The sequence below is a fragment of the Euleptes europaea genome, chromosome 8 (genome assembly GCF_029931775.1).
Source record: "Euleptes europaea isolate rEulEur1 chromosome 8, rEulEur1.hap1, whole genome shotgun sequence".
Classification (NCBI taxonomy): Eukaryota; Metazoa; Chordata; class Lepidosauria; order Squamata; family Sphaerodactylidae; genus Euleptes; species Euleptes europaea.
This window is the reverse complement of record NC_079319.1, coordinates 83,288,957-83,314,716: the sequence shown is the minus strand read 5'-3', so window position 1 is coordinate 83,314,716 and position 25,760 is coordinate 83,288,957. Positions and strand designations below refer to the sequence as shown.

Here is a 25,760-nt window from a genome sequence, read left to right as displayed (position 1 = left end):
GTGTCTGTTGTGGGGAGAGGAAGGGAAGGAGATTGTAAGACAGTTTGATTCACCTTTAAAGGTAGAGAAAGTCAGCATATAAAAACCAACTCTTCTTCTTTCTTTGTAGGTGTTACATCACTTTGGCCCAGGCCTTAGGCATGAGCATGGGCGGCGCACCAGCTGGACCTGCAGGAACAGGGAAGACTGAAACAACCAAGGACATGGGAAGGTGCCTTGGGAAATACGTGGTGGTCTTCAATTGTTCGGACCAGATGGATTTTAGAGGACTGGGGAGAATCTTTAAAGGTCAGCCCATCGTCTGCTTTCTAAACTGTGACTCTTTTAGTAAAAGGCGGGCTTTTAGATGCATTAGAAATCAAGGTGGGTTTATTGAGGGTGTGTTGCTTTTGCATGTGAACCCTGCTGGCCTCCTGTAACAACCCAGGCTCACACTAGACGTTACAGGGCTTTGCAGGGGAAAGGCGAAAGCTCACAAGGGCTTTGCAGGGGAAAGGCCGAAGCTCATCCTACCCCCATGCCATAAGCTCAGTCAATATGGGACTGCTGCGGCACTTAAGGATTGAGTTTCCATGGGGAACTCCCAGCTGGCTTCCTGCTGCCAGGACCCATGGTGATCACGTGTTACATATGTCATGCAGTTTTGGCCTCAGTCTGACAGGGGAACTTGATGTTCCTTAAAAGGTAGAGAAAATCAGCATATAAAAACCAACTCTTCTTTTTCAGCTGCCATTGGTGTGTGTGTGATCATAAACGCACACATGAAATTCCCTTCTACCAAATCCTTATTAAGTCATTGCTAATAGGATCTACCCAGTGTGGTGTAGTGGCTAACAGTGGTGGGCTCTAATCTGGAGAACCGGGTTCAATTCCCCACTCCTCCACATGAGTGGAGGACTTTAATCTGGTGAACTGAGTTGGTTTCCCCACTCCTCCACATTAAGCCAGCTGGGTGACCTTGGGCCAATCACTGTTCTCTCTGAACTCTCTCAGCCCCACCTACCTCACAAGGTGTCTGTTGTGGGGAGAGGAAGGGAAGGAGATTTTAAGCCGGTTTGATTCTCCTTAAATGGTAGAGAAACTATTTAAAAACCAACTCTTCTTCTTCATCATCCTCTAACCCTCTAAACTTGACTTCTGACTAGCAGCTTCCTCCAGCGAGATCTTAACTTTTCCAGTAAGCAGCTCCTGTTGGCTGAATTGGATTACTGTTCCAATTAACTCCTGTTTCTCAAGGGTACACTGGTGTGCTCTACCTGCCATGGTCTTTCAGAGAGTTTCAAGACTGAGTGAGGCTGGGAACCTGAGTCTCCTTCCTTTGTTCATTTGTGTCAAACATTTATATGCTGCCCTTTCAGATATCTACACCAGGAAGGCAAATCACAACTATTAAACCAAACACTATAACTACTCTATCACTATGACATACTAGCCCTGTTCACAAGTTGCAGTGAATGAAGGTATGATCTTTCTTTATTGATGTATTGAGTAATTCTCACATTAATTTCAACTCATGTACAGCTGAAATTGTGTTTTTAAACCTCAGATTTGTCCAGGGGCTGGTCCCTGGTTTAATTTGTAAAGTCAACATGCTTTAGCTCTTTTTTACAAACAGACACATGCAAGGTTGTACATGCATTCACTGTAACATGTGAACAGGGCTACTGAAGCATGCCTTAAATATCTGAAGCTGAGTTCCAAAGCCGAACCTCCCTTCTGTGGACTTGCTTGGAGTTATTTTTGAAAGGCTTGAGAGCGCTTTCATTCAGGTGTCCCGGATGTCTCCTCGTGTCCCGGCGGCACTGTGTCGCCTCCTTGAATGTAAGCTCTGACTTTGTTTCATGCTTCAGGTCTCGCACAGTCCGGATCCTGGGGCTGCTTTGATGAGTTTAACCGCATTGATTTGCCGGTGTTATCTGTTGCGGCACAGCAGATTGCGATCATCTTGACATGTAAGAAGGAGCGCAAGAAGAACTTCATTTTTACCGATGGCGATAATGTGGAAATGAATCCGGAATTTGGACTCTTTTTGACAATGGTAAAACATTTACACTTTGTCAACAGCAGTGAGTGATATTTGCCACTCTGCTACCTCCTGTGTGGCTGAAATGCATGAAATGTGTGGCAAGGTGGAGTCTTGCCTGGATGATATACTGCCTAGTCAAGCAGCTCTACCTTCTGCTTGAGGCAGCCTAGGATATATTTAAAACACACAACAATAAGACCGTAAGAACATATGAAAGGCCATGCTGGATGAGACAAAGGCCCATCACGTTCAGCAGTCTGTTCACACAGTAGCCAACCAGGTGCCTCTAGGAAGCCCACAAACAAGACGACTGCAGCAGCAGCATCCTGCCTGTGTTCCCCAGCACCAAATATAATAGGCATGCTCCTCTGATCCTGGAGAGAATAGGTATGCATCATGACTAGTACCCATTTTTACTAGTGGCCATGAATACCCCTCTCCTCCATGAACATGCCCACTCCCCTCTTAAAGCCTTCCAAGTTGGCAGCCATCAACACATCTTGGTATGTTAAATTACAATTAAAGTAGAACTTGGATTGCAAAATTACTGGTTATTCAACGATAAGCAATCACTATGGCTTTGATTACATAAAACAAACCAATGATATCAGTATAAATGTAATACTGTATTAGTCTTTTGTTCCTTCACAAAGACATTTAACAAAATATTGTTAGGACCATTCATTAATCTTCTGTTCTTCTTCTTTTGTTCTTGTATCATTGGAAAAAATTTTTTTATGCTAGTGCACAGTATAACATGAATTGAGTAACATACTTATATAGTTACCTGGATATATGCTTAAGACATGGAAAGTTGTCAGTAAGTAATTATGTTATATTATGTTTTGCATGTTATACTGTGCACTAGCATAAAAAATTTTTTCCCAGTGATACAAGTTTTAATAATAATGAATTTAATTGATTAGAATAGAAGCATCGTGGGATAGCCATTGAGCACCAACTCTTCAAAAAATCTTCAGTAAAGGGATCTGAAAAAAAGAGCAAAAGAAGAAGAACAGAAGATTAATTATTATTTATGGACTATTATTTATTAACTGATGAAAAGTTATATGAAACAGGATATTTACCGGAAGCCTGTCTGTGAATGGTCCTAACAAAATTTTGTTAAATGTCTTTGTGAAGGAACAAAAGACTAATACAGTATTACATTTATACTGATATCATTGGTTTGTTTTATGTAATCATAGCCATAGTGATTGCTTATCGTTGAATAATCAACACATCTTGGGACAGGGAGTTCCAGAATTTAACTATGTGTTGTGTAAAGAAATACTTGCTTTTGTCTGTTTTGAAGCTCTCACCCTGCAGCTTCAGCAGATGACCCCACATTCTAGTATTATGAGAGTATTATGTTGCGGAGGATATCCTTTTTGAATTTGGAATGGCGTTTCTCTTGACCCTTTGTATACTGTGTTAAATAAGTTTGCCAGTGATGAGACCAATATGAATGATGGTCCAAATGGATCATTCTTTCCAACCAGAACCCTGGGTACGCTGGCCGCCAAGAGCTACCTGAAAACCTGAAGATCAACTTCCGCTCCGTGGCAATGATGGTCCCAGACCGGCAGATCATCATCCGGGTCAAACTGGCCAGCTGTGGCTTCATTGACAACATTGTGCTTGCAAGGAAGTTCTTCACTCTGTACAAGCTCTGTGAAGAGCAGTTGTCCAAGCAGGTAAGGGTGTCTTGTTCGAGTTTTGTGAAGAGATTTGCAGTGCAATCCTTGGCGGAGCTACATCCTTCTCAGCCCATTTGACTTCCATTGTCTCAGAAAGGTTTGACTTTGCTTAGGATTGTGTCAGGTCCCGGGCGGGGCTAGGAGGCTGGGTAGACGTGTGGTCCAAGGTCGAGTTAGTGGAGATCAAAACAGGAGTACAACTGTGTCCAGAAGAAGAGTCGTTAATCAAGCCGAGGGTCAGAGTGCCAGGAATTCAAGCCGGTCGGAGAAAGGGTCAGGAGCCGAAGTGGATGCGAAGCAGTCCGGAAACTGAATCGTTGCTTCCACGGAGAAACCTTTCAACAGTCTGGGATTATATGACCCTCCGGTAGTGTGCTCATTATCCCCATCAATTACCTAGCCTGGTTCCTCTCAGTATTCAGGGCTTTGTGTCCATCTATACTCCTGTGCCTTCCTGCGACAGGTAGCTAAGTGTTTGCCTAAGCCTATCTATCTGTGGGGGTGAATCTTCTATCCTTGCTGTCTGACTCTCCTCATCGTTAATCATGAGAGGAGCAGGAACTTCTGACTCCGACGGAGGCAAACTGCCAACTTCAGAGGAGACAGAGGGCCCCGCCTCTGCCTCTGTTACCAACTCAGCCGGGATCTGTGTCTGTTCAGTATCTAGATCCCTGCTGCTCACGACAGAGTGCACTGTTGATCAGTCAGCTAAAGAACCAGAAGTCTTCCTAAAAGCTGTAAATGCAATGCAACGGGGACTGATAATGTTGGTCTTGCTATTTAACACCATAGAATCATAGAGTTGGAAGGGACCACCAGGGTCATCTAGTCCAACCCCCTGCACAATGCAGGAAATTCACAACTACCTCCCCCCAACACACACACCCAGTGACCCCTACTCCATGCCCAGAAGATGGCCAAGATGCCGTTCCTCTCATGATCTGCCTAAGGTCATAGAAGCAGCATTGCTGACCAATGGCCATCTAGCCTTTGCTTAAATTCCTCCAGGGAAGGAGGGCTCACCACCTCCTGAGGAAGCCTGTTCCACTGAGGAACCACTCTGACTGTTAGAAAATTCTTCCTAATGTCTAGACGGAAACTCTTTTGATTTAATTTCAACCTGTTGGTTCTGGACTGACCTTCTGGGGCAACAGAAAACAACACAGCACCATCCTCTATATGACAGCCCTTCAAGTACTTGAAGATGGTTATCATATCCCCTCTCCGTCTTCTCCTCTCGAGGCTAAACATACCCAGCTCCTTCAACCTTTCTTCATAGGACTTGGTCACCTGCAAGGTATGGTCTCTCTCCTGGTTGTCCTGAGAACACACCTTTAGGACACATGACTGATTCTTGAGCTGGTGGTGGAGCTTTTTATCTATAGGCTAAGCTCAGCAATTCATACGATGGCATTCTTCATCATTATGTATAGACGTGAAAGTTGGACAGTGAAGAAAGCTGATTGGAAGAAAACTGAATCATTGGAAATGTGGTGTTGAAGGAGAGTTTTACAGATGCCATGGACCATCAAAAAGACAAAATAAGTGGGTTCTAGATCAAATCAAGCCAGAATACTCCCTAGAAAGCAAAATGACCAAACTTTGGTCACATCATGAGATGACAAGACTCACTGGAAAAGAATGTAATGCTAGGAAAAGTTGAAAGCAATAGGAAAAGAGGAAAACCCAACATTAGATGGATTCAAATAATAGAAAAAGACAAGCAAAACATAGCCATACAACTTTCCCACACAATAATACCCTCCATGTGAAATTAACAACAAAATTCCCACTGAACAAGATCAGTCTTGCATTTCTTATGGAAAGCAGGCAACATGGGGGCGGCGGCGGGGAGGGGGGTTCTTTGCACTTCTTTGGGGAAGATGTTCTGTAATGCTGGAACTGTCAGTGAAAAACAGCAGGTCCATACTGGAGCTAAATGGAAAACTTGAAGGGGGAGAATTCAACCAGGAAGCAGCCCTGCAAAGATCAGAGGTGGCGAACATGCTCACAACATGTGCAAAGTTAGGACATTAAAAACAGCACTCCAAGAACAGTAACATAATTTATATAGGTGTATTTATGAAATGGTGTGAAAGCTGGATAGTGAAGAAAGCTGATAGGAAGAAAATAGATTCCTTTGAAATGTGGTGTTGGAGGAGAGTGTTACGGATTCCGTGGACTGCCAAAAAAACCAAAAAAAAAAACCAAATCAGTGGGTTATAGATCAAATCAAGCCTGAACTGACCCTAGAAGCTAAAATGACTAAACTGAGGCTATCGTATTTTGGTCACGTCATGAGACGACAAGAGTCACTGGAAAAGACAGTCATGCTAGGAAAAGTTGAGGGCAGCAGGAAAAGAGGAAGACCCAACAAGAGATGGATTGACTCAATAAAGGAAGCCCCAGCCTTCAGTTTGCAAGATCTGAGCAAGACTGTCAAAGATAGGACATTTTGGAGGACTTTCATTCATAGGGTCGCCGTGAGTCGGAAGCAACTTGACGGCACTTAACACACACACACACACACATTTATGAAAAGACGATAATGCTAGGAAAAGTTGAAGGCAGCAGAGTAAGTGGAAGACCCAACATGAAAGAGAGAGAGAGAGTTCAGGATTACTTTCAATGAGACGCTCGTGCCTGACAGCCATCAGTCAGCTTCTTAGTATTCAGCCTTAATCTAGAGATGGGCGGTAGCTTTTTGAGATAGGGTTGCCTACTCCAGTTTTGGAAAACTCCTGGAGATTTGGGGGCTGGTGCAGGGGAAAGTGGCATTTGGGTGGGGTGTGGGGGGGGAGAGAGTTCAGCAGGGATGTGATGCCATAGAGTTTGTCCTCTGAAGCAGCTATTTCTTCCAGGGGAAAATGATCTCTATAGTCTGGAGACCAGTTGTAATTCTAGGAGAACTCCAGGCCCCAATTTCCAAAGAATCAAAGCTAGTGTGATAGAACCACAGTTGCATAAGGAGCATGCACAGTTCCCCCACCCCCCGCCCCCACTCCCATCTCTCTGATCTTAGGACAAACTCATGTTGTGGGTTTCAGTATCAGTTCTAGTATTACCATTGGTCTTTGTAGGTACTGGATAGATAATTTTTGCTGTGTGTGTTCCTTGATGAGGGCAGAACTAAATGTGACAAAGAACTCAGGGCTGTTGTTGCAAATGCAATCTTGGGGCAAGCTCCTGGTCTTCTCTCCTGAATCATATAGTATTATAAATATATAATGTTTCCTCCGCCCTTATTCTTCATGATGGGGGTTGGGCACATGAAGAAGCTGCCTTCTACCCAGTAAGGCTGTCGGTTCATCGAAGTCTCATAGCAGCTCTCCAAGTTTCCAGGTGGAGATCTTCCACATCACCTACTCCCTGAGCTGTCTGGCTGGAGATGCTAGAGATTGAACCTGGGACCTTCTTCATGCCAAACAGATGTTCTTCCATTGAGCCACAGCTCCTCCCCAAACCAGACTGAGATGAACACATCAAATATCTTTATATAGAGACAGACAACTGGTCTACATGAAGTTCTGAAATGGCATTGTATCACATATTTTCATTACTGCATGTTACAAGTGGGAGGAGGAACAATTTGACACAAGTTTCTGGTTTTTGGTGCCAGGTCCATGTTCTTCCTTATGTTTAATGTCAGTAATATCCAATACTGGACCAATCTCAATTGACATAAAATACGCACAAGCTGCTGATAAAAACAGAAGGGTGACTTTTTCTTATCCTTGACATAAAATTTTCACCCCTGTAATTGCCTTGCCTAAACACCTTTGGCCTTTTGTTAGGTGCACTATGATTTCGGGCTCAGGAATATATTGTCTGTGTTGCGGACCTTGGGAGCAGCCAAAAGAGCAAACCCAGATGACACGGAATCCACTATTGTGATGCGTGTCTTGAGAGACATGAATCTTTCCAAGCTGGTAAGCCTTGAGTAGATGTGTTTTCTGCCAGCCGCGTCTTGCGGTGTGCTTTCAGAAATGGTTAGAATTAAAATGTCAGTTTCTTTCCTTTGACTGAACTTCTGCTTCCAAAATTACTTTTGTGGCAACTCGTTGCTGATTCCGTTATTTGCTTAAAATGTGGAAGTGGTCTTTATTGATCCACTTATCTCTCTGTTGTATCCATGTTCTGTTGATCATCTGGAGTTCTGTCTGAGATCTATCTTTCCCTGTCTGCTTTAGAACCTCTTCAGGGCACATCATTCAGTGTGCTTTCATCCCCACATCCCCCTTGTTTGTCGGAATGCCACCTTGTCTCTCCTACTTTGGACTTCCTCCCCAGTTATACCTGCTATCCTAACAGGTCCTGATGTTTAGTTTCTACCCATGAAAAGCCCATCCCTGTGCATGTGTTGGTGTGTTTTCGGTGATGCAAGTTGCAGAATAAGCTCTTGACAACACCTAGGTAGTGAATGCTGTGGGCCCCCAGACAAAGATTTCTTCTACCCCCTCACCTCATGCAGAGGGAGCCAGTGTGGTGTAGTGGTTAGGAGCAGTAGACTCTAATCTGGAGAATCTGGTTTGATTTCCCACACCTGCACATGAGTGGTGGACTCTAATCTGATGAACCAGGTTGGTTTTCCAATTCCTCCACATGAAGACAGCTGGGTGACCTTGGGCTAGTCACAGTTCTGTTAGAGCTCTCTCAGCCCCATCTACCTCACAAGGTGTCTGTTGTGGGGAGAGGAAGGGAAGGAGATTGTAAGTCTATTTGAGACTCCTTTAAAAAGGTAGAGAAAATCAGCATATAAAAACCAACTTCTCCTCCTCCTCCTTCTTCAGGACAGTGCTTGAGGACAACAGATATGCTCACTTCCTGTAGCATCTGGCCCAGCTTCCCAGGATGGCCAGAGCCCTCTGAATCTTGTACCTTTACTCTCCTCATAGCCTTAGATCAGTGGTACCTACTCTGTAGCTTGCAGGGAGCTGCATTTGTAGTTATCATCGACCAAAAGAACCACATTTGCCTGGCATGGTGCCGGCACCTCTGGGAGGCGTGCAGCATACCCATTCCTCTGACGGTTGCTGTTTCGAGGTGGGAACCACCTGCCAATCACAAACCTTCAGGGCAAGGGCAACTTTCTAGGGCTTTAGCTGGGGTGGCTGGGTGAGGAGGGTAGCCGCCGCCCCTGTGGCAGGCAGAGAGGACAGCAGAACTGCCTTTCCTGTAGACGCCTCTGTGCCGGGTAGGAGAGGCAGGTCTGCTGCCCTCTCTGCCTGCCACGGGGTGGTGGCTGCCCTACCCCCCCACCCAGTTAGGGCCCTGCCACTTTCCTGAAGCATGGGGTGGATGCTGTGTAGGTACTCAGGTGGCATGTCAAAGAACCATGCGGCCGACCTAGATCAACCTTTAAAAGGTAAAGGTCCCCTGTGCAAGCACCGGGTCATTCCTGACCCATGGGGTGATGTCCCATCCCGACGTTTCCAAGGCAGACTTTGTTTACGGGGTGGTTTGCCAGTGCCTTCCCCAGTCATCTCCCCTTTATCCCCACAAGCTGGGTCCTCATTTCACCGACCTTGGAAGGATGGAAGGCTGAGTCAACCTTGAGCCGGCTACCTGAAACCAACTTCCGTTGGGATCGAACTCAGGTCGTGAGCAGAGCTTTTGACTGCAGTACTGCAGCTTACCACTCTGCGCCACAAGGCTCCTTAGATCAACCTTTACTACCTACTTTATACTCTTCCTTAAACATTTTTCAGGCATTATCATTGTAAGAGGACTCCCTTGTCACGAGCTTCCAATCCTGGCTTCATTAAGCACTTCCAGATCCTCTCACTTCCAGGTAGTCCATCACTGTGATCCTTGCTCTGACTGCCTTGGCTTGCCTTTTTCTTGTTCTGTCCTCTCCTCTTTCCTGCCTATATTCCCCTCTCTAGGCTACTGAGACGGGAAGCTGTGCTCTGACTTTGCCAGCACTTCCATGGAAAATGTGTGTGCAGTGGGGAGTTGGGGCTCTTCTCTGAAGTCTAAAAGGGTGCCAATTTCAAAAGTGCGGCACAGCCAGGAATCCTACTGCAAATAAGTATGGTTGAACGACAGAAAATGAGGGTTCCATTGTGGTTCTGTTGTTGTCGTTGTTAGATTGATGAAGACGAGCCCTTATTCTTGAGTCTGATCGAAGACTTGTTTCCCAGCATACAGCTCGACAAAGCAGGCTATCCAGAGCTCGAGGCTGCCATTAGCAAGCAGGTAATACAAACAGATCTGCTAGTAAACTAACCCTTGAAAGACTGCCTCCATTTTCTCAATTCAAAAATGCAGTGGAAAAAAAACACACACAGTCAAAACAAATGAACAAAAGTATGAGAGATTTCCGTAGGGGGCTCCGTTGTGTGCAAGAACGGGCAGAGTGACAATTCATAACACTGGGAATAAAGGTAAAGGTCCCCTGTGCAAGCACCGGGTCATTCCTGACCCATGGGGTGACGTCACATCCCGACGTTTCCAAGGCAGACTTTGTTTGCTGGGTGGTTTGCCATTGCCTTCCCCAGTCATCTTCCCTTTACCCCCAGCAAGCTGGGTACTCATTTCCCCATCGGAAGGATGGAAGGCTGAGTCAACCTTGAGCCGGCTACCTGAAACCGACTTCCGTCGGGATCGAACTCAGGTCGTGAGCAGAGCTTTTGACTGCAGTACTGCAGCTTAACACTCTGCGCCACGGGGCTCCTAACATTGGGAATAGGCAACAGCATAACCTTTCTCAACTTACTAAACAAATTCAGAACGAGGCAGATTCTTTCACCCTTGTTCATACATTGCATTGGGATCACATCCATTAAATCGGTAACAACTCTGGAACTAGTCCTAAAGGTTCATGTTAAATTGGTCTGCAACACTAGTCAACAAAGCCTGATGATGCATTAAGCAGTGATGTGCTTCTTGGTGGCAATCTTGACAGGTGGAAGGGGCTGGCTTAATTAACCATCCTCCCTGGAGACTGAAGGTTATCCAGCTGTTTGAAACGCAGCGGGTTAGGCACGGCATGATGGCGTTGGGTCCGAGTGGGGCAGGAAAGACGACGTGCATCCACACGCTGATGAAAGCCATGACAGGTATGGAGAACACATTTGCTTCCATAACCAACAAAGTAACATTTTTTTATTAGGGCCAAACCATGTTTCATGGCTCTGCACAATCAAAGATTTTGCCCCTGAAACTCTTGAGCATTTTCTTCTTTCCTGTAGGCTTTCTCCTTTCCTAGGGCTTTTATGCATGGGTAGTTCAATACTGTGCTCTGCACTGAACAATAATGAGATTTGCAAAGAGTTGCTTTTTAACTGGGGATAAACTGGCCATGCAGGACATCTAGTGGTCGATATCCATAGCCACACCAGTTGCTGTTAAAAGGAGTCATAAACTTGCTCAATAGATGAACTGTGTGTGTGTGTGTGACATTTACATATATGTGCTATTTTAAAATACATGTTTAAAATAGCAAATAGTTTATCTGAAGATGTCATAGTGGGCTTCAGTCTCTGATGTGATCGTGGAGACATCTCGGGGGGCAGGGGGGGCGGAGAAGCAACATTTTATACAAATAATTAATTAGTCTTTCATAGTTTTCTTTAATACATGTATTATACGTTATTTTAACAGTTCTAAGTACAATTCATTCAAATTAATGAGATTGAAAAACGTGGATGTTGATGAATGAAAAAACGTGGCTGTTGAAGAATGAAAGAGTAGTGCATCATCACACTGTGGCATTTGGAATAATAATGAAATACTTTTCACAATTATGACTTCTGCAGATTGTGGACAGCCCCACCGTGAAATGAGAATGAATCCTAAGGCCATCACAGCCCCTCAGATGTTTGGACGTCTTGACGTCGCAACAAATGACTGGACGGATGGGGTTTTCTCCACTCTTTGGAGGAAAACTTTGAGAGCTAAGAAAGGTGCTCAGAATGGATCTTTGCTATGTGAAGTATTTGTGCCAAAAGGAAACGCCAACAAAGAATGAGTTTGCATTAGGGTGCCTCAAAACCCCCTGAAGTCCAGGGTTTTTATCCATCTCTCCCACTGGTTCTTAAAAACCAGTAATATCTTAATGGGCAAGGTAACTCTTGGTAGCTTGTTGGGGAAGGAGAGGGGAAGAAGCCTCAGTAGCGACAGGAATTTCCTCTGAGGAAAACCACCTACTATTCAGAAAGATGGAATTTCCACCCCTTCCTTATTGCTGCAACTTATTTGGCTGAGTTTTGTGAGCACAGAGATAGGTTTGTTTATAGAGTGATAGTTTGACCAGCAGGTGTTCTTTTAGGTGCCACTAAGGAACTCCCTGTAATGCCAATTTGGAAGGTATCTGAACCCATTCCTACTTGCAGGAAATGGGGCAGAAGAAACAACTTGTGTACTTAGAATCTGGCTGGAGAAAGAAGTTCTCTGAGTTCCCTCTAAGAAAAGCAGTTTCATGAGCCACTGCATTTGGGGACTGACCTGCCCATCTATCTAATGCATTTCTACCCTGCCCTTTCTCCAGAGAACTCAAGGCAGTGATTGTGGCTCTCTTTCCTCATCTTATCCTCACAGCAACCCTGCGAGGTGGGTTAGGTTGAGTGTGTGTGTGTGGCTGTTGCAAAGTCCCAGCAAGTTTCATGCTATGCGTGGTGTAGTGGTTAAGAGCAGTGGTTTGGAGCGGTTGACTCTGATCTGGTGTACCAGGTTTGATTTCCCACTCCTCCACATGAGCGGTGGAGGCTAATCTGGTGAACTGGGTTGGTTTCCCACTCCTACACATAAAGCCAGCTGGGTGACCTTGGGCTAGTCACAATCTCTCAGCCCCACCTACCTCACAGGGTGTCTGTTGTGGGGAGGGGAAGGGAAGGTGATAGTAAGCTAGTTTGATTCTTCCTTAAGTGATAGAGAAAGTCGGCATATAAAATCCAACTCTTCTTCTTTTTCTTCTATATTGGAACTAGGAGGAACTCTCCGCAGACCTGCTTGCTTTCCACCTGTTCAACTTGTGCATTTATACGTAAAAACATAATACAGAACACTACTGATTTCCAAAACATCCCTCCTACAAAAGAAATTGACCCTTTAAAGCTGTCCTGAAACTACTTTGGGGGAACCCTGGAGTACAAAACAATATATTGGACCTGTTATTACAGCCAATGAAGTTAATTTCTACAGAAGATATTGCCTTATTTAGTTTGTATCTAGAACTTTATGCATATGTTAAAGTAAGGACTGTTTTTTCAGCATGTTGGTGTTTGCTCAGACAAATGTAATGCTTCTGCCACCATTTAGAGCAGTGGTTCCCAACCTTTTTTTGACCAGGGATCACTAGGACTTTTTTGTTCGGTGCAGGGACCCCAAGGTTCAAAATAAAAATTTTGAGAATTTGAAAATAAACTTTAATCATAACTGTTAGTTAAACATTAAACTTAGAATAATATTTGAATATATATTTTTATAATAGAGAACTTTTAATTGAAAATATTAATTTATTATGGGTTTATAACTTTGTTTCGCGGACCTCAATTTAGTTCTTGCGGACCCCTGGGGGTCCACGGACCCCTGGTTGGGAACCAGTGATTTAGAGGGAATGTTTGTTTTGAGCTTATGGGAATTGATAAATAGAAACCCAAAGTAAGGTGTTTGAATATCTTGTGTCCAGTGCATTTTGATGTTGTTTGTGTATTTTTTGTTTGTATATTGTGATTTTGTTCTCTAAGTACTTCAGTTTCGCAGCAACCGTATGACTGAGGGGTTGGATTGAGTGGAGGTTCTTTTCTCCAGAGGAAGGAGAATTCCTCTAATGCAAGTCTATCAAAAGGCTAGGTTCAACCTAGAGACTCGCTCAAGGCCTCTCCTTGAGCTTCAGGTCTGCAGATTTTAACTTGGGTTTTCCTCAGTCGAGCCCAGGACTTAACACTAGGCAACACTGCCTTCACCTCATCATCATGTTTAACTCTGTGCAAGGATGCTAGAACGTTGCAGGTGATGGGGCATATTTGAAATGTTTTCAAATTTCTTTAAATGAAATGTGTTTTTCCCATTACTGGGTTATAGGAGAGCACATCTGGATAGTCCTTGATGGCCCCGTTGATGCCATTTGGATTGAGAACCTGAACTCAGTGCTTGATGATAACAAAACGTTAACACTAGCAAATGGAGATCGAATCCCCATGGCGGCAAACTGCAAAATTGTCTTTGAGCCTCATAATATTGACAATGCCTCTCCTGCTACCGTGTCGAGGAATGGAATGGTGTTCATGAGCTCCTCGGTTCTCAACTGGAGCCCTATTCTTGAGGTATAAACACTTGCATTTCAGACCCTTTCCGTTCACAATATCCATGTGCTTCAACTGTTCAGAGAGCCAGCGTGGTGTAGTGGTTAGGAGAGGTGGACTCTAATCTGGAGAACCAGGTTTGATTCCCCACTCCTCCACAGGAGCAGTGGGCTCTGATCTGGTGAACCCCACTCCTCCACATGAAGCCACCTGGGTGTTTTTAGAAAGTGGGTGTGGCCAGGTGAGGCTACTGCCCAGCAGGATTTCTGATTAGTATTGGGGATCTGATCGGCAGTGCAGATTAAAATAACATTGTTTCAGCACAAGCTGCCACTGTAGTGTGAGTTTATTCTCTCTTTTCCGCTGCGTTTTTAAAAATGACTCTTCCTGTCCCCTGCATTTGGGCTTCCTGTGTGTGTGTGTCTCTCTGCATCCTGCATTGGCGATTCTGTTGTTGACTCCCAGGGTACCCACAGGCTCAAAAAGGTTGGGGACCCTCTGTGTTACAGCATCTCACAGTTCTTGCCTGCTGGATTCAGAAGTGCTGAAATGTCTGCAGTTAAGGACACAAAGCAGACACAGTTGTAGTTCTTGGCAAGTTTCTCTATGCTGATTTGTGCAATCCCATCTGTATCCCTAAATTCCTCCAAGGAATGCAGCTGACATATGTTGGGTTATTTCATTTTATTCTCAGAAAATTCAAGCGATGTAGCTTATAAATTAAGAGTCTGGCCTTCATAGTTGATCAGGGATTGTCTGTGGGTTTCCTCACATCCAAGCCCAGTGCTCTGTGGGAAAATTAGCTGTCTGATTATATATTTAACTTAGAGTTGCTCTAAAATTATTCAGTTTTACATGGGTGTTGAAACCTCATTTGGCTGTTCTGCACTACTTACAGAAATGTTCATCTATTAATTTCCATTGCCCTCACTTACTTTCGGTAGCCTTGTCATGTTATCGTGTACCCAGATTTGATTGCCTGTATGGTGTCTTAATGTCCTCCCATTCATTATGTGATTACTTTATTGGGTGGTAGCCCATCAAAAAAAGTAGCACCTAGGGTGTTAAAGAGGATCAAAAGAAGGTTGTTTGACAGGTAAGTGGTTTCTTGTGGATAAATGGTGTACCTTATCAACTTTGCTAATTTGAGCTTGAAGGTAAAAATGAGAGAATATTCACTACACCTCTAATTTAAATTGCTGTCAAGAATTGCATTGTATATATACATATATTTAAAAGTTTCTGTGGTTGTTCTGCCCTTGGTGGTAACAGGGGTTCTTGAGGAAGCGATCTCCACAGGAAGCGGAGATCCTGCGCCAGCTGTATGCTGCATCTTTTCCAGAAGTGTACCGCTTCAGCATCCAGTCCTTGGAGTACAAGATAGAGATGCTGGAGGCCTTTGTGATAATGCAAAGCATCAGTATGCTGCAGGGCCTCATCCCTTACAAGGTAAAATCATTCACGCTTCTTACAATAATCTAATTGCCTTTCCATAAAACTCGTTGCAAGCAATATCACCCTTGCATATCTGGCTGCATCAAAACAAAATATGCAAATCCTTTATTTGAACAGCTGTTGGGGACTTCCACAATGTGATTGTGAACTGGCCCGGAGTAAATACTTCTTTACTAGGAATGCCAGGTGAAGTCATGAAATCAGTCAGGATAGTAGTGTTTGTTTAATTTTTATATGATATTTCTCCTGTTTTTAAATGATATTCCTCAAGGTGGATATTTCTCTTGTATGTTTACCTGGCAGTAACCACTCTGGGACTGTAGAGTAGAGAAATGTCATTCTCTTGCCAGATTTTTGATTAAAAAGAAGAATAATTGGTTTTTATATGCTGACTTTCTCTACCACTTAAGGAAGAATCAAACCGGGTTATAATCGCCTTCCCTTCCCCTCCCCACGACAGACCCCTTGTGAGGTTGGTGAGGCTGAGAGAGTTCAGAGAGGACTGTGACTAGCCCAAGGTCACCCAGCTGGCTTCATTTGGAGGAGTGGGGAATCAAACCCAGATCTCCAGATTAGAGTCCACCACTCCAAACCACTGCTCTTAACCGCTTCACCATGATACCATAAGGGAGGTATCATTTGAATAAGAAAAATATATAATAATCAGAATTGCCATTAATGTTTTTATCCTCTGTGATGTGCTATAATGTTGTTAGAACTGGGTAAAGTTTGTTTTTATTTCATTAAGGTTGTTCCAAATGTATGAATGGCTACACAGGTGAACAGAACAGACTTTATTTGCAGTCATAGACCATCAAATATCCTAAAAAAAAATTGAAATTAAGTAGATACATAAATAGTTATGGACCAATACAAAAAGTAAAACTGTAGTGGAGATTAAAAACTGGAATAAAGAGATAAAATCCTCCTCGATATACATAAAACAGTAGAGATTCTAATCACAGATTGGTTATTCCAGAGCCTTAAGTGCATTTTGTCTTATTTTAGTTGCCAGCCAGGCAAATCTAGCCATACTAAAAGATAAATTTGGTGTTGAATCTGACAAAAGGAGCTCTCGACGATGTTTTCTGAGAGGTCTGGGACAATCCACTAACAAGGGAATCAGAGGGCCTGAGCAAATATGATTGTATAACGTGCACTCAAAAAGGACATGTTCAGTGGTTTCTAATCCGTCCTGGTTCCATATACATTTTCGTGCATCCATTGGCCTTTTATTATCTATCCCTTCAAGAAACTTAGAAGGGAGAGCATTATATAAAAGCCCTTCCTTAACATAGATAACAATTCCATTTTTTTCCCCTGATTCACACGGGGCAACAAATTCCTTCCCTAATTGTTTGTTTACTAGAAGTTTCTTTGCTTCTTTTATTATAAGGGTTTCCTGTAAACATGTAATATGGCATCCTTTTTTCTTAACATACTGAAAAATCTTCCTTCTCTTACAAGGTTCATTAATTCCATTCACATTCCAGGATAACAATTTAATATTCTTACTATACATTGCTACTTAGAAAACGTTGCTGTTGTTTAAATTTTTACCATAAATTTATTTCAGTGGTTTCTTAAACTTAACTAAAAAGTTCTTTGCCATTTGCACATTTGTTACTTTCACCATGTTTCCTTTAAACATAAATGAAAGACCCTCTGGAAACTCACAGCGAAAATAGACTCCATTTCTCTTCAAAATATCTGTTATAAAATTATATTCTTTTCTTCTTTGCAGAATCAGTATTGGTAATTCTTTCTTCAGAATTATTTCCTTTTCTCGCACTTCTATTTTGTTCTCGTAATGTTCATGCAAAATCTCATCCCTTACTGATTTTTTTAATAAAACTGACTAAAATGTCTCTCAGTAAGCCTTTATCTTTTGCTTGTTCGGAGTTTACTCGAAAAACTTCATCAATCTCAGTAGCAAAGACTTTTTCTTCTCTATTCAGGTTACCTGCCAACAGTTGGATGATGTCCCTGCATATATCTTCATTTTCTGTTTCTTCCATGGCTCCTATCCTTCTGAATTTCTCCTTCTGCTTTAACTCAACCATTAATCTGTCAGACTCAGCTTCTTTATCTCTTTCTTCCAGATTATCCATACATTCTTCCATCTGGGTAATCCTCTCGTTCACTCCTTTAACTTCTTCTAATAACTGTTTCATGTCATGTTCCATATCAAAGATTTTGATTATTTCATTTGTCACTTTGGCTAGGTCTTCATCAATTTTCCCCACCTTTTTATTGTGTCCACAATCGTATCCGTCATTTGGCTAATTTTCTCTATTAGTTCTTGCAGAGTCTGTCTATCTGACGTTGGAGTTGCCAGCACATTTGTTGTCTGTGCCTGAGATTGACTGTTACTCTGTTTACGAGGGGTCATTTTCTCCTGAGCGGTTAATTGTCTCGTCTCCATCAGTGAAATGCTGCCCTTGTTTTTCAGACCGCTCGGGTAGCTTTTTTTTCTGTTTTTTAAACAACGTTTTGCTTATAATAAATAATCTCCGACTTTCTTATCTTCTCCCCTCCTCCAAAATTCCTGTCCTATGCTCTTCCCTTTTCTCCAAGTTCAGGGAGGGGTTCTCCCGCCTACCTACTGAGATTTGCAATAAGTAAGGTGTGGAATAGATATAGGAAGAAATTAATGAATAAGATCCCCTTATGGCTTTCACCACATGAGGCTTTATTTAAGAGTAGGACCGGTACGGAAAAACACTGGCTTACATATAAGGACTTACTATTAGAAACCATTGAAAAGGACAGAGTAGTGCATAAACTAAAAACCTTGGACATGTTGGAAAAAGAGGATAAACTAAACGAATGGTGGCTTTTTGCCCAATTAAGAGACAGATATATTAAAGATAAAAAATAATATGGATTTGAATTAAAATCAAGGATAGGCAATTAGTCTGGAATAGTTAGCTTCTGATTAGCATAATGGACAAAGCCAGGTGTTGAGTGCCAACATTTGAGTATTTTGTAAATGCTGAAAAAGCCTTTGACAAGGTCGACTGGCAATTCCTGTGGACAGTTATGAAAAAGCTTGGAATTGGACCTGTATTCTCAAGATGGCTGATGTCCTTTTATATATCTGTCTTGTGTCTTTGAGAAATTAACAGTTAAACAACTAAAAAGTCACGGTGTTTTGCTACCCAGGAGCAGGGAGGTGAAATAACCGGAGAGTATCTAGAGAGGCTCTACGTCTTCTCCCTGATGTGGAGTATTGGAGCACTGCTGGAATTAGAGGATCGGCGCAAGATGGAGAGCTGGCTCCGTGGCCATGAAACTATCAAACTGGACCTTCCTAACATCCCAGAGGGAAGTGAAGATACTATGTTTGACTACTACGTTACTGGTGATGGTAAGTGAAGCTCTGACCATTTGCTGTATATCACTGAACAGTCATATGCAGAATGATTAAGATGAGTGCAATTAAGCAGTTTCTGGTTTATAAACTTTGCCGGAGATCCAAACTGGTTATTGGAGATTTCCATCTGCATTTTGCTCCAATGATAATTTGCCTTGAGACAGAATTGGTATTTAAAATATCTATGAACCTTTCATGTAGCTCTTTCCCAGCTCTGACTGAGACAATTCCAAGATTCTCTGTTGGGGTGACCACACAGGAAGTCTTTCTCATGGCTCTGTTCTTCTCTTTTCTGAGCTGTGGGCATGCCTTTTTTTCTCTGGCTTGTGAATGTCCTTCATGCAAAAATGGTACATATAAAAGACAACTTAGCCATGTTTTGCATTGTCAATGGCTGGTATTAGAGATCTCACCTACTCCTCTGATTTTTTTTTATTCAAATGGGGGAAAGCATTCAGCAATTTCTGTCTAGTTTTCCTACAGTACCTCCAAGCTAAAAAGGAGTTCTGTAACTTGAAATAGAAGACTTTTTGGGAAAGGAAATCATTGTGTTCTGTTTCTGCCAGGCAAATGGGTGCATTGGAACACTTGCATTGAAGAGTATGTGTATCCTACCGACAGCACTCCAGAATACGGCTCCATCCTAGTGCCCAACGTTGACAACGTGAGAACTGACTTCCTTATCCACACTATTGCAAAGCAAGGCAAGGTAATACAGTATAACATTTTCTAGTGGGGCACGAATAGTTAATTCCTGGTGAATTCTTGGTTAATTGTGAGGGCTAGCTTCAAAATACAGCAGTTGTTACTGTATGTATTTTATATAGCACCTCCAATTGTCCAGTACTTTACAACTATCATCAGATGATACCAAATTATTTAGAGTGGTTAAAGCAAAAATGGACTGTGAAGAACTCCAAAAGGATCTCTCCAAACTGGAGGAGTGGGCATTAAAATGGCAAATGTGATTCAATGCGAGCAAGCATAAAGAGATGCATATTGGGGCAAAAAATCCCAACTTCACATATACACTGATGGGATCTGTGCTGGCAGTGACAGACTAAGACAGAGATCTTGGGGTGGCAGTGGATAGCTCAATGAAGATGTCAACGCCGTGTGCTGCTGCTGTGAAAAAGGCAAATTCCATGCTGGCCATAATCAGACAGGGAATAGAGAATAAAACTGCTGCTATCATACTGCCCTTGTACAAATCTATGGTGAGACCACACTTGGAATACTGTGTGGAGTTCTGGTCACCACACCTCAAAAAGGATATTGAAGAGCTTGAGAAGGTTGAGAAAAGAAAAACTAAAATGATCAGGGGACTAAAATGATCAGCAACTGCCCTATGAGAGAAAGTTAAAATGCTTAGGGCTGTTTAGCTTAGAACTAATACTAATACCCAAAGAAACAGCACGATGGCTCCAAACTTATTTAACAAACAGTATATAATTCCAACAATGTTCTATTAAAATAATGAATATATATGTGAAAAACAAATCACTAACATCCTATAAACCCAATGCTATTGCACTTATCACTCTATTAACACATATATTCATACAGTTATAGAGACAGCGCATTCCTGAGACTGTGGTGGGGGCCCCACCCCTCAGGGAGAGAAGAGCAGGGGGAAGGGGGCGCTGCGAGGGAGGGAGGGAAGAAGAGGAGGCCAGGAGAGGAAGGGGTGGAGATCTCCCGAAGGGACCGGGAGAGTGTCCAATGCACGCATCTGGGCCCTCGGAGATTTGTGGCGACATGCTGGAAGAGTCACCTTGATGGCTCCCCACCATCCCCTCAGTTCCACCCATCCATTAATCCCTCCCTTTACTCGACCACCAGAGTGTTGGGGGCCGGCGGTGCAACCCCTCTGCCCGGCAGAAGTGAGCTGCCTATTGTCGCCCTCGGCGTACAGGAGCACAGCCGCGGCTGTAAGGGGCCGGGGGCCCCAGGAGAGTCAGGTGGGTCAGGGAGGGGGTGGGGGGCAGCCATGGAGCGCTGAAGGGTTTGGAAGGCCCCCAGTAATCCCGCCTGCCGCTCTGCCATGGTGCGGGTCAGCTCAAGCATCGTCGATAGGTGGCCCCTGGAGGTGTTCACATCGCCAGCCAAGGTCTCCATGCAGGGATCAGCCCATTCACTTGTCTCACACCACTCCCGTCTGGTCTCCAGACGGTCTCCTCTCAGTGGCCGCCCACATGGAGGAGAAGGTGGGGGGATGGGCTGTGCCGGGCAGGGGCCACGGCCTCCTCCTGCGCCTCCGTGGCCGCGGGGTGGCCTTCTGCTCTGGGGGGTCGTCAGGAGCCTCATGGATGGGCAGTGGCTGGGGTCTGCAATCACCTCCCTGCTCGTCTTCCAACGATGTTTTTGAGGTGTTGCCTGGGGGCCGGCACTCACCAGGCATGTCACAAGACCTCGGCATCACCATGCATGCCTGAGAGATGTCCTCGGAGTTACCATGGCACTCCTGGGGGGCTAGTCGCTGCCACATTGGATGACTGTAGTGGCAGCAGCAGTAACGGCCAAGGGTGGTGGACCTGCAGAAAAAAGGGCCCAGTCACTTGCAGGCCGCCCCAACAGCCGTCTCTAGACCTCCCCTGTCTGCACCCGCCCCACACCTGCGCTTCTCGTCCCAGGGCACCTGGTCTCAGTTGTAACGCTGACATCTGGGGTCCATGGGCTTATCCCCGGTGCCGCGCTGGCTCTTGAGGGAACTGACCTCCGGGGTTCCAGCCATCTCTGTGGGATGGTCGTGCGAGCATCCAGCGCAGGCAGCAGGGCCAGTAGGCCCTCCGTCCTGAGTGCTCTGCCCCGGCCAGCTTCCCTGGGAGACGGAGCTGGCCAGGCTTCCAGGTGATGCTGGTGAGCTGTGGGTCTCTTCTTGGAAGTTGCGCGCTGCAAGGTAGGAGGGCACGCATTCAGAGGAAGGTCGCAGGATGCTCTGCACCCTCCCCCACCCCAGAGATTCACCACGCAGCACTTCAACCCCTCTTCCCTCCACCAACACGGCTGGAATGAGAGGGCGCAAAATGGCTTTGGGTCCCTCCAGTCCTTGGGTCAGGGCATTCTCGAAGGCCAAACCCTGCACCACCAGCCTCCGCACCCGTTTCTTTGTGTGCCCTTAGGAGTTGTTCCTCCGCTTCAAACGCGAGGGCCCGTACTGGTCGCTTGGCCCAGGGCAGATACCCGTTGGGCACTTCCTCCCAGAACTCGCACTGCCGCGCCTGTGTTGGCATGTGTCTATCTGGGGGGATGACCACAGAAACATTTTCCGCCACTTTTAAAAACAGAAGCACCTTTTCGGTGTCTGTCCAGTTAGGCTGGTGCAAGGGAGTCCGGCTAGTCTTCCCATGCTCTGTCATGGTCCTTGGGTGCGGTGTACGAGGATAGGGGGGAAGCTCCTGGGAGTGCAGGAGATAAGGGCTGCTTGTCTGCATGGATGACCTTGGCGGCTCACAGCTGTGGGGTGTGTGGGAGATGGCTGAGGCCCGGAAGCATTCCAGGCTGCCTAGTGTCCACATGAGAGGTAGCCTGGCCCGCAGTTGCCCCAGGGAATCTCTATGGCAGCCAGGGGGAATGCTCCTGATGGCTGCCTCCTCTTCTGGCTGTGTCTTATATACCCGGCCCTGATCCTGGGGCGCCTGACAGTCCTCCACCTGCTGCCGGCTCTGTATGTCTGGGCTGCATTGCGATGACGGTGCCAGCGACGCGCCCACAGGTACAGAGAGCGCATCAGTACCCTGCGTCTCTCGGACACTGAGTGCCTCAACAGTTTCCGTATGGACAGGGCCGTTATTGAGATGCTTTGCCAAGAGGTTGGCCTCGTTCTCCAGGGGATGCTGGCTGGGCCACGGCCCATCCCTGTCCTGCAGAAAGTGCTGTTGTCTCTGAGATTTCTGGCTAGCGGCAGCTTCCAGCTGATGTGCTGGAGGTGTCGCCCTCCTCGGCATGCCGCTGTCTCCTCAATGACCTCTCCTTCCTGCCTGAACTCCTGGGCCTATATTTTTTATATATGTATTTTATTTTTGGCTTTATTGGTTTTTAGAATGGAAGGCTTTAAGAGGGGAGTGGACATGTTCATGGAGGAGAGGGCTATCCATGGCTACTAGTAAAAATGGATACTAGTCATGTTGCATACCTATTCTCTCCAGGATCAGAGGAGCAGGCCTATTATATGAGGTGCTGTGGAACCCAGGCAGGATAATGCTGCTGCAGTCTTCTTATTTGTGGGCTACCCAGAGGCACCTGGTTGGTCACTGAGTGAACAGATTGCTGGATTGCATGGGCCTTGGTCTGAACCAACAGGGCTTTTCTTATGTTCTTGTTTCTCTTTGTAGTAAGCTTGCAAGGTCAGTCTTCAAGTAAGCTTTGCGGGTCAGCAGGGATTTTGGTGGGGGTCTATGGCATCCAAACCTAGCACTGTTTGGCAAAACTAGTCATACTGACTCCAAAAATTTTTATTGTACTTTTTTAAAATTGTATGTTAGAAGCACTATCTTCAGCATGCTGGTCAGGATGCATTGTCTGGAGGTAATTAACACATCCCAATTTTTGTGTGTGTTTGAAGATCTTAGATGCAAGGTTGTGCAAAAAGATACAGTAAATGATGTATAGTGGCTAGGTTATACTCTGTTTGATTGCTCGATGGTATGCCAATAAAGGTATTGAAATTGAAATTGAAAATTGATACAGTGTGGTTTAAACTGACTTATAGTGATCCCTGATGGGGTTTTTAAGGGAAGAGATATTCAGAGGTGGTTTGCCATTGCCTGCCTCTGCATAGTGACCCTGGACTTCCTTGGTGGTTTCCCATCCAGTACTAACCAGGGCTGACCCTGCTTAGCTTTTGAGATCTGATGAGATTTGGCTAGCCTGGGCCATCCAGGTCAGAACCACTAAATTTATTAATTTTATTTAATTTATACCTCTCCCTCCCCCGCCAAAAGCCGGGCTCAGAGCGGCTTATGACTTACCTTACATATAGACATTACTGGGAGAATTAACTTCTATTTTGGTTACTGCTTAGCCACACCACGTTGCTGAAATACTAAATGCTACAAGTGGCGATGCATTTCATGTGAAAGTTGAGTTTTGGCTTCTCTGTTGATTCAAATGAGTAATTTATTGAAAAACTGAACCTTTGCCAATATTCGTGGCTTGCTCGTCCCCAGATTCATTTGAATTCCCTTCCCTTCTTCAGGCAGTGTTGCTAATTGGTGAACAAGGGACTGCGAAGACTGTCATCATCAAAGGCTACATGTCAAAATATAATCCTGAAAGCCACATGGCCAAGAGTCTGAACTTCTCATCGGCAACAACACCTTTCATGTTTCAGGTATTTAGAATTCATTCTCTCTCAGATGACAGTGAAGCTTGCCTGTTGGTACTCTGGGAATATGCCAGAAAGAGATTATTAGAAAATTGTATGTTAGATATTAGCAAGATATTATATTTAGTTAGCAAGATATTATATTTTAGCAAGTTATTATATTACAAGTTAGCAAGATATTATATGTTATGCCCTGTTTTCATAGCCTACTATCTTGCTGCTGGTATTTCAAACAAAAAAGCAGCGCATAAACATCTAAATATATAAGTTTATTACTACTGTATTAACTCAAAAGGAAGGCAGCCCTGAATGTAAGTTAAACCCCCTTAGAAAATGTTATACACCAAAAATAGTGTACTGGACCTAACTACATACATATAACCTTTGTTGGCATAGATAGTTATGGTCAGGAGATCAGAAATAACAGGTGTTTCATAAAAATTACAATCAATTAATATTCAGGATTGAACCTTAACCTTAACCACTTCCACCAAAAACTTCCACCAAACCACTTCCTCTTCACCACCAGAGGGAGGTTTTTGGGGTGGAGCCTGAGGCGGGCGGGGTTTGGGGAGGGGAGGGACTTCAATACCATAGAGTCCAATGGCCAAAGCGGCCATTTTCTCCAGGGGAACTGATCTCTATCAGCTTGAGATCAGTTGTAATAGCAGGAGATCACCAGCCAGTACCTGGAGGTTGGCAACCCTAGTGCAAAAAGACCCTAAGACAGGAACAGAGCAATCTGTTGTTAAAGGAGATAGTCATGCTTGGCTATGCTGAATGGTTGGCCCAGGTGCATTGTGTTTGTAAGGTCAGGAAGTAGGGTTGCTAGCTCCGGGTTGAAAAATACCTGGAGATATTTTTTTTTTTTGGGGGGGGGGGAGCCTGAGGAGGGTGGGGTTGGAGAGAGGAGGGACTTCAATGTCATAGAGTCCAATTGCCAAAGCTGCCGTTTTCTCCAGGTGAACTGATCTCTATCGGCTGGAGATCGGCTGTAATAGCAGGAGATCTTCAGCTACCACCTGGAGGTTGTCAAGCCCATCAGGAAGTCACAATGGGACAATGGTTCATGATTCTCCTTTTTTTCTATTTTATCCTCACAACAACCCTGTGAATTAGGTGAGGCTGAGAGAAAATGACTGGCCTAAGGTCACCCAGTAAGTGGGGACTTGGAACACTAATCCTTCTCCAACCCCCTAACCCCTGCACTTCACTGGCTCTCCAAATTCCTTGGAATTAAAAATGGGATTTATGCATATTTATCTGTACTTGTGTTCTCAGTTTTAGCCCTGATTGAGACATTCACATTTGTGTGAAATGCACATCTCTCATGTTTAGGGTTGCCAACCTCCAGGTACTAACTGGCGATCTCCTGTTATTATGATCTCCAGCCGATAGAGATCAGTTCACCTGGAGAAAATTGCCGCTTTGGCAATTGGACTCTATGGCATCGAAGTCCCTCCCTCCCCTCCCCAAACCCCGCCCTCCTCAGGCTCCACCCCATGAAAGCTCCTGCTGATGGTGAAGAGGGACCTGGCAACCCTAATCATGTTTAAAGAAATGAGGGAAATTGCAGTACATGATGAGCACACTATGACTGCAATGTTTGTTAGATTTTAATTTTTGGTCA

At 44.5% G+C, this 25,760-nt stretch overlaps 1 protein-coding gene across 1 annotated transcript in view; it reads left to right on the top strand.

Annotated features, from left to right (window-relative positions):
- Positions 1-25,760, top strand: part of DNAH5 (dynein axonemal heavy chain 5) — a 159,906-nt gene that overhangs the window by 67,685 nt on the left and 66,461 nt on the right. The window contains exons 36-47 of the mRNA XM_056854233.1: positions 110-288; positions 1,851-2,038; positions 3,529-3,723; positions 7,521-7,655; positions 9,817-9,924; positions 10,634-10,787; positions 11,487-11,633; positions 13,753-13,994; positions 15,246-15,422; positions 18,594-18,798; positions 19,371-19,513; positions 24,002-24,136. Coding sequence (XP_056710211.1) covers positions 110-288; positions 1,851-2,038; positions 3,529-3,723; positions 7,521-7,655; positions 9,817-9,924; positions 10,634-10,787; positions 11,487-11,633; positions 13,753-13,994; positions 15,246-15,422; positions 18,594-18,798; positions 19,371-19,513; positions 24,002-24,136 — 2,008 coding nt within the window. The remainder of the gene's footprint in view (positions 1-109; positions 289-1,850; positions 2,039-3,528; positions 3,724-7,520; positions 7,656-9,816; positions 9,925-10,633; positions 10,788-11,486; positions 11,634-13,752; positions 13,995-15,245; positions 15,423-18,593; positions 18,799-19,370; positions 19,514-24,001; positions 24,137-25,760) is intronic.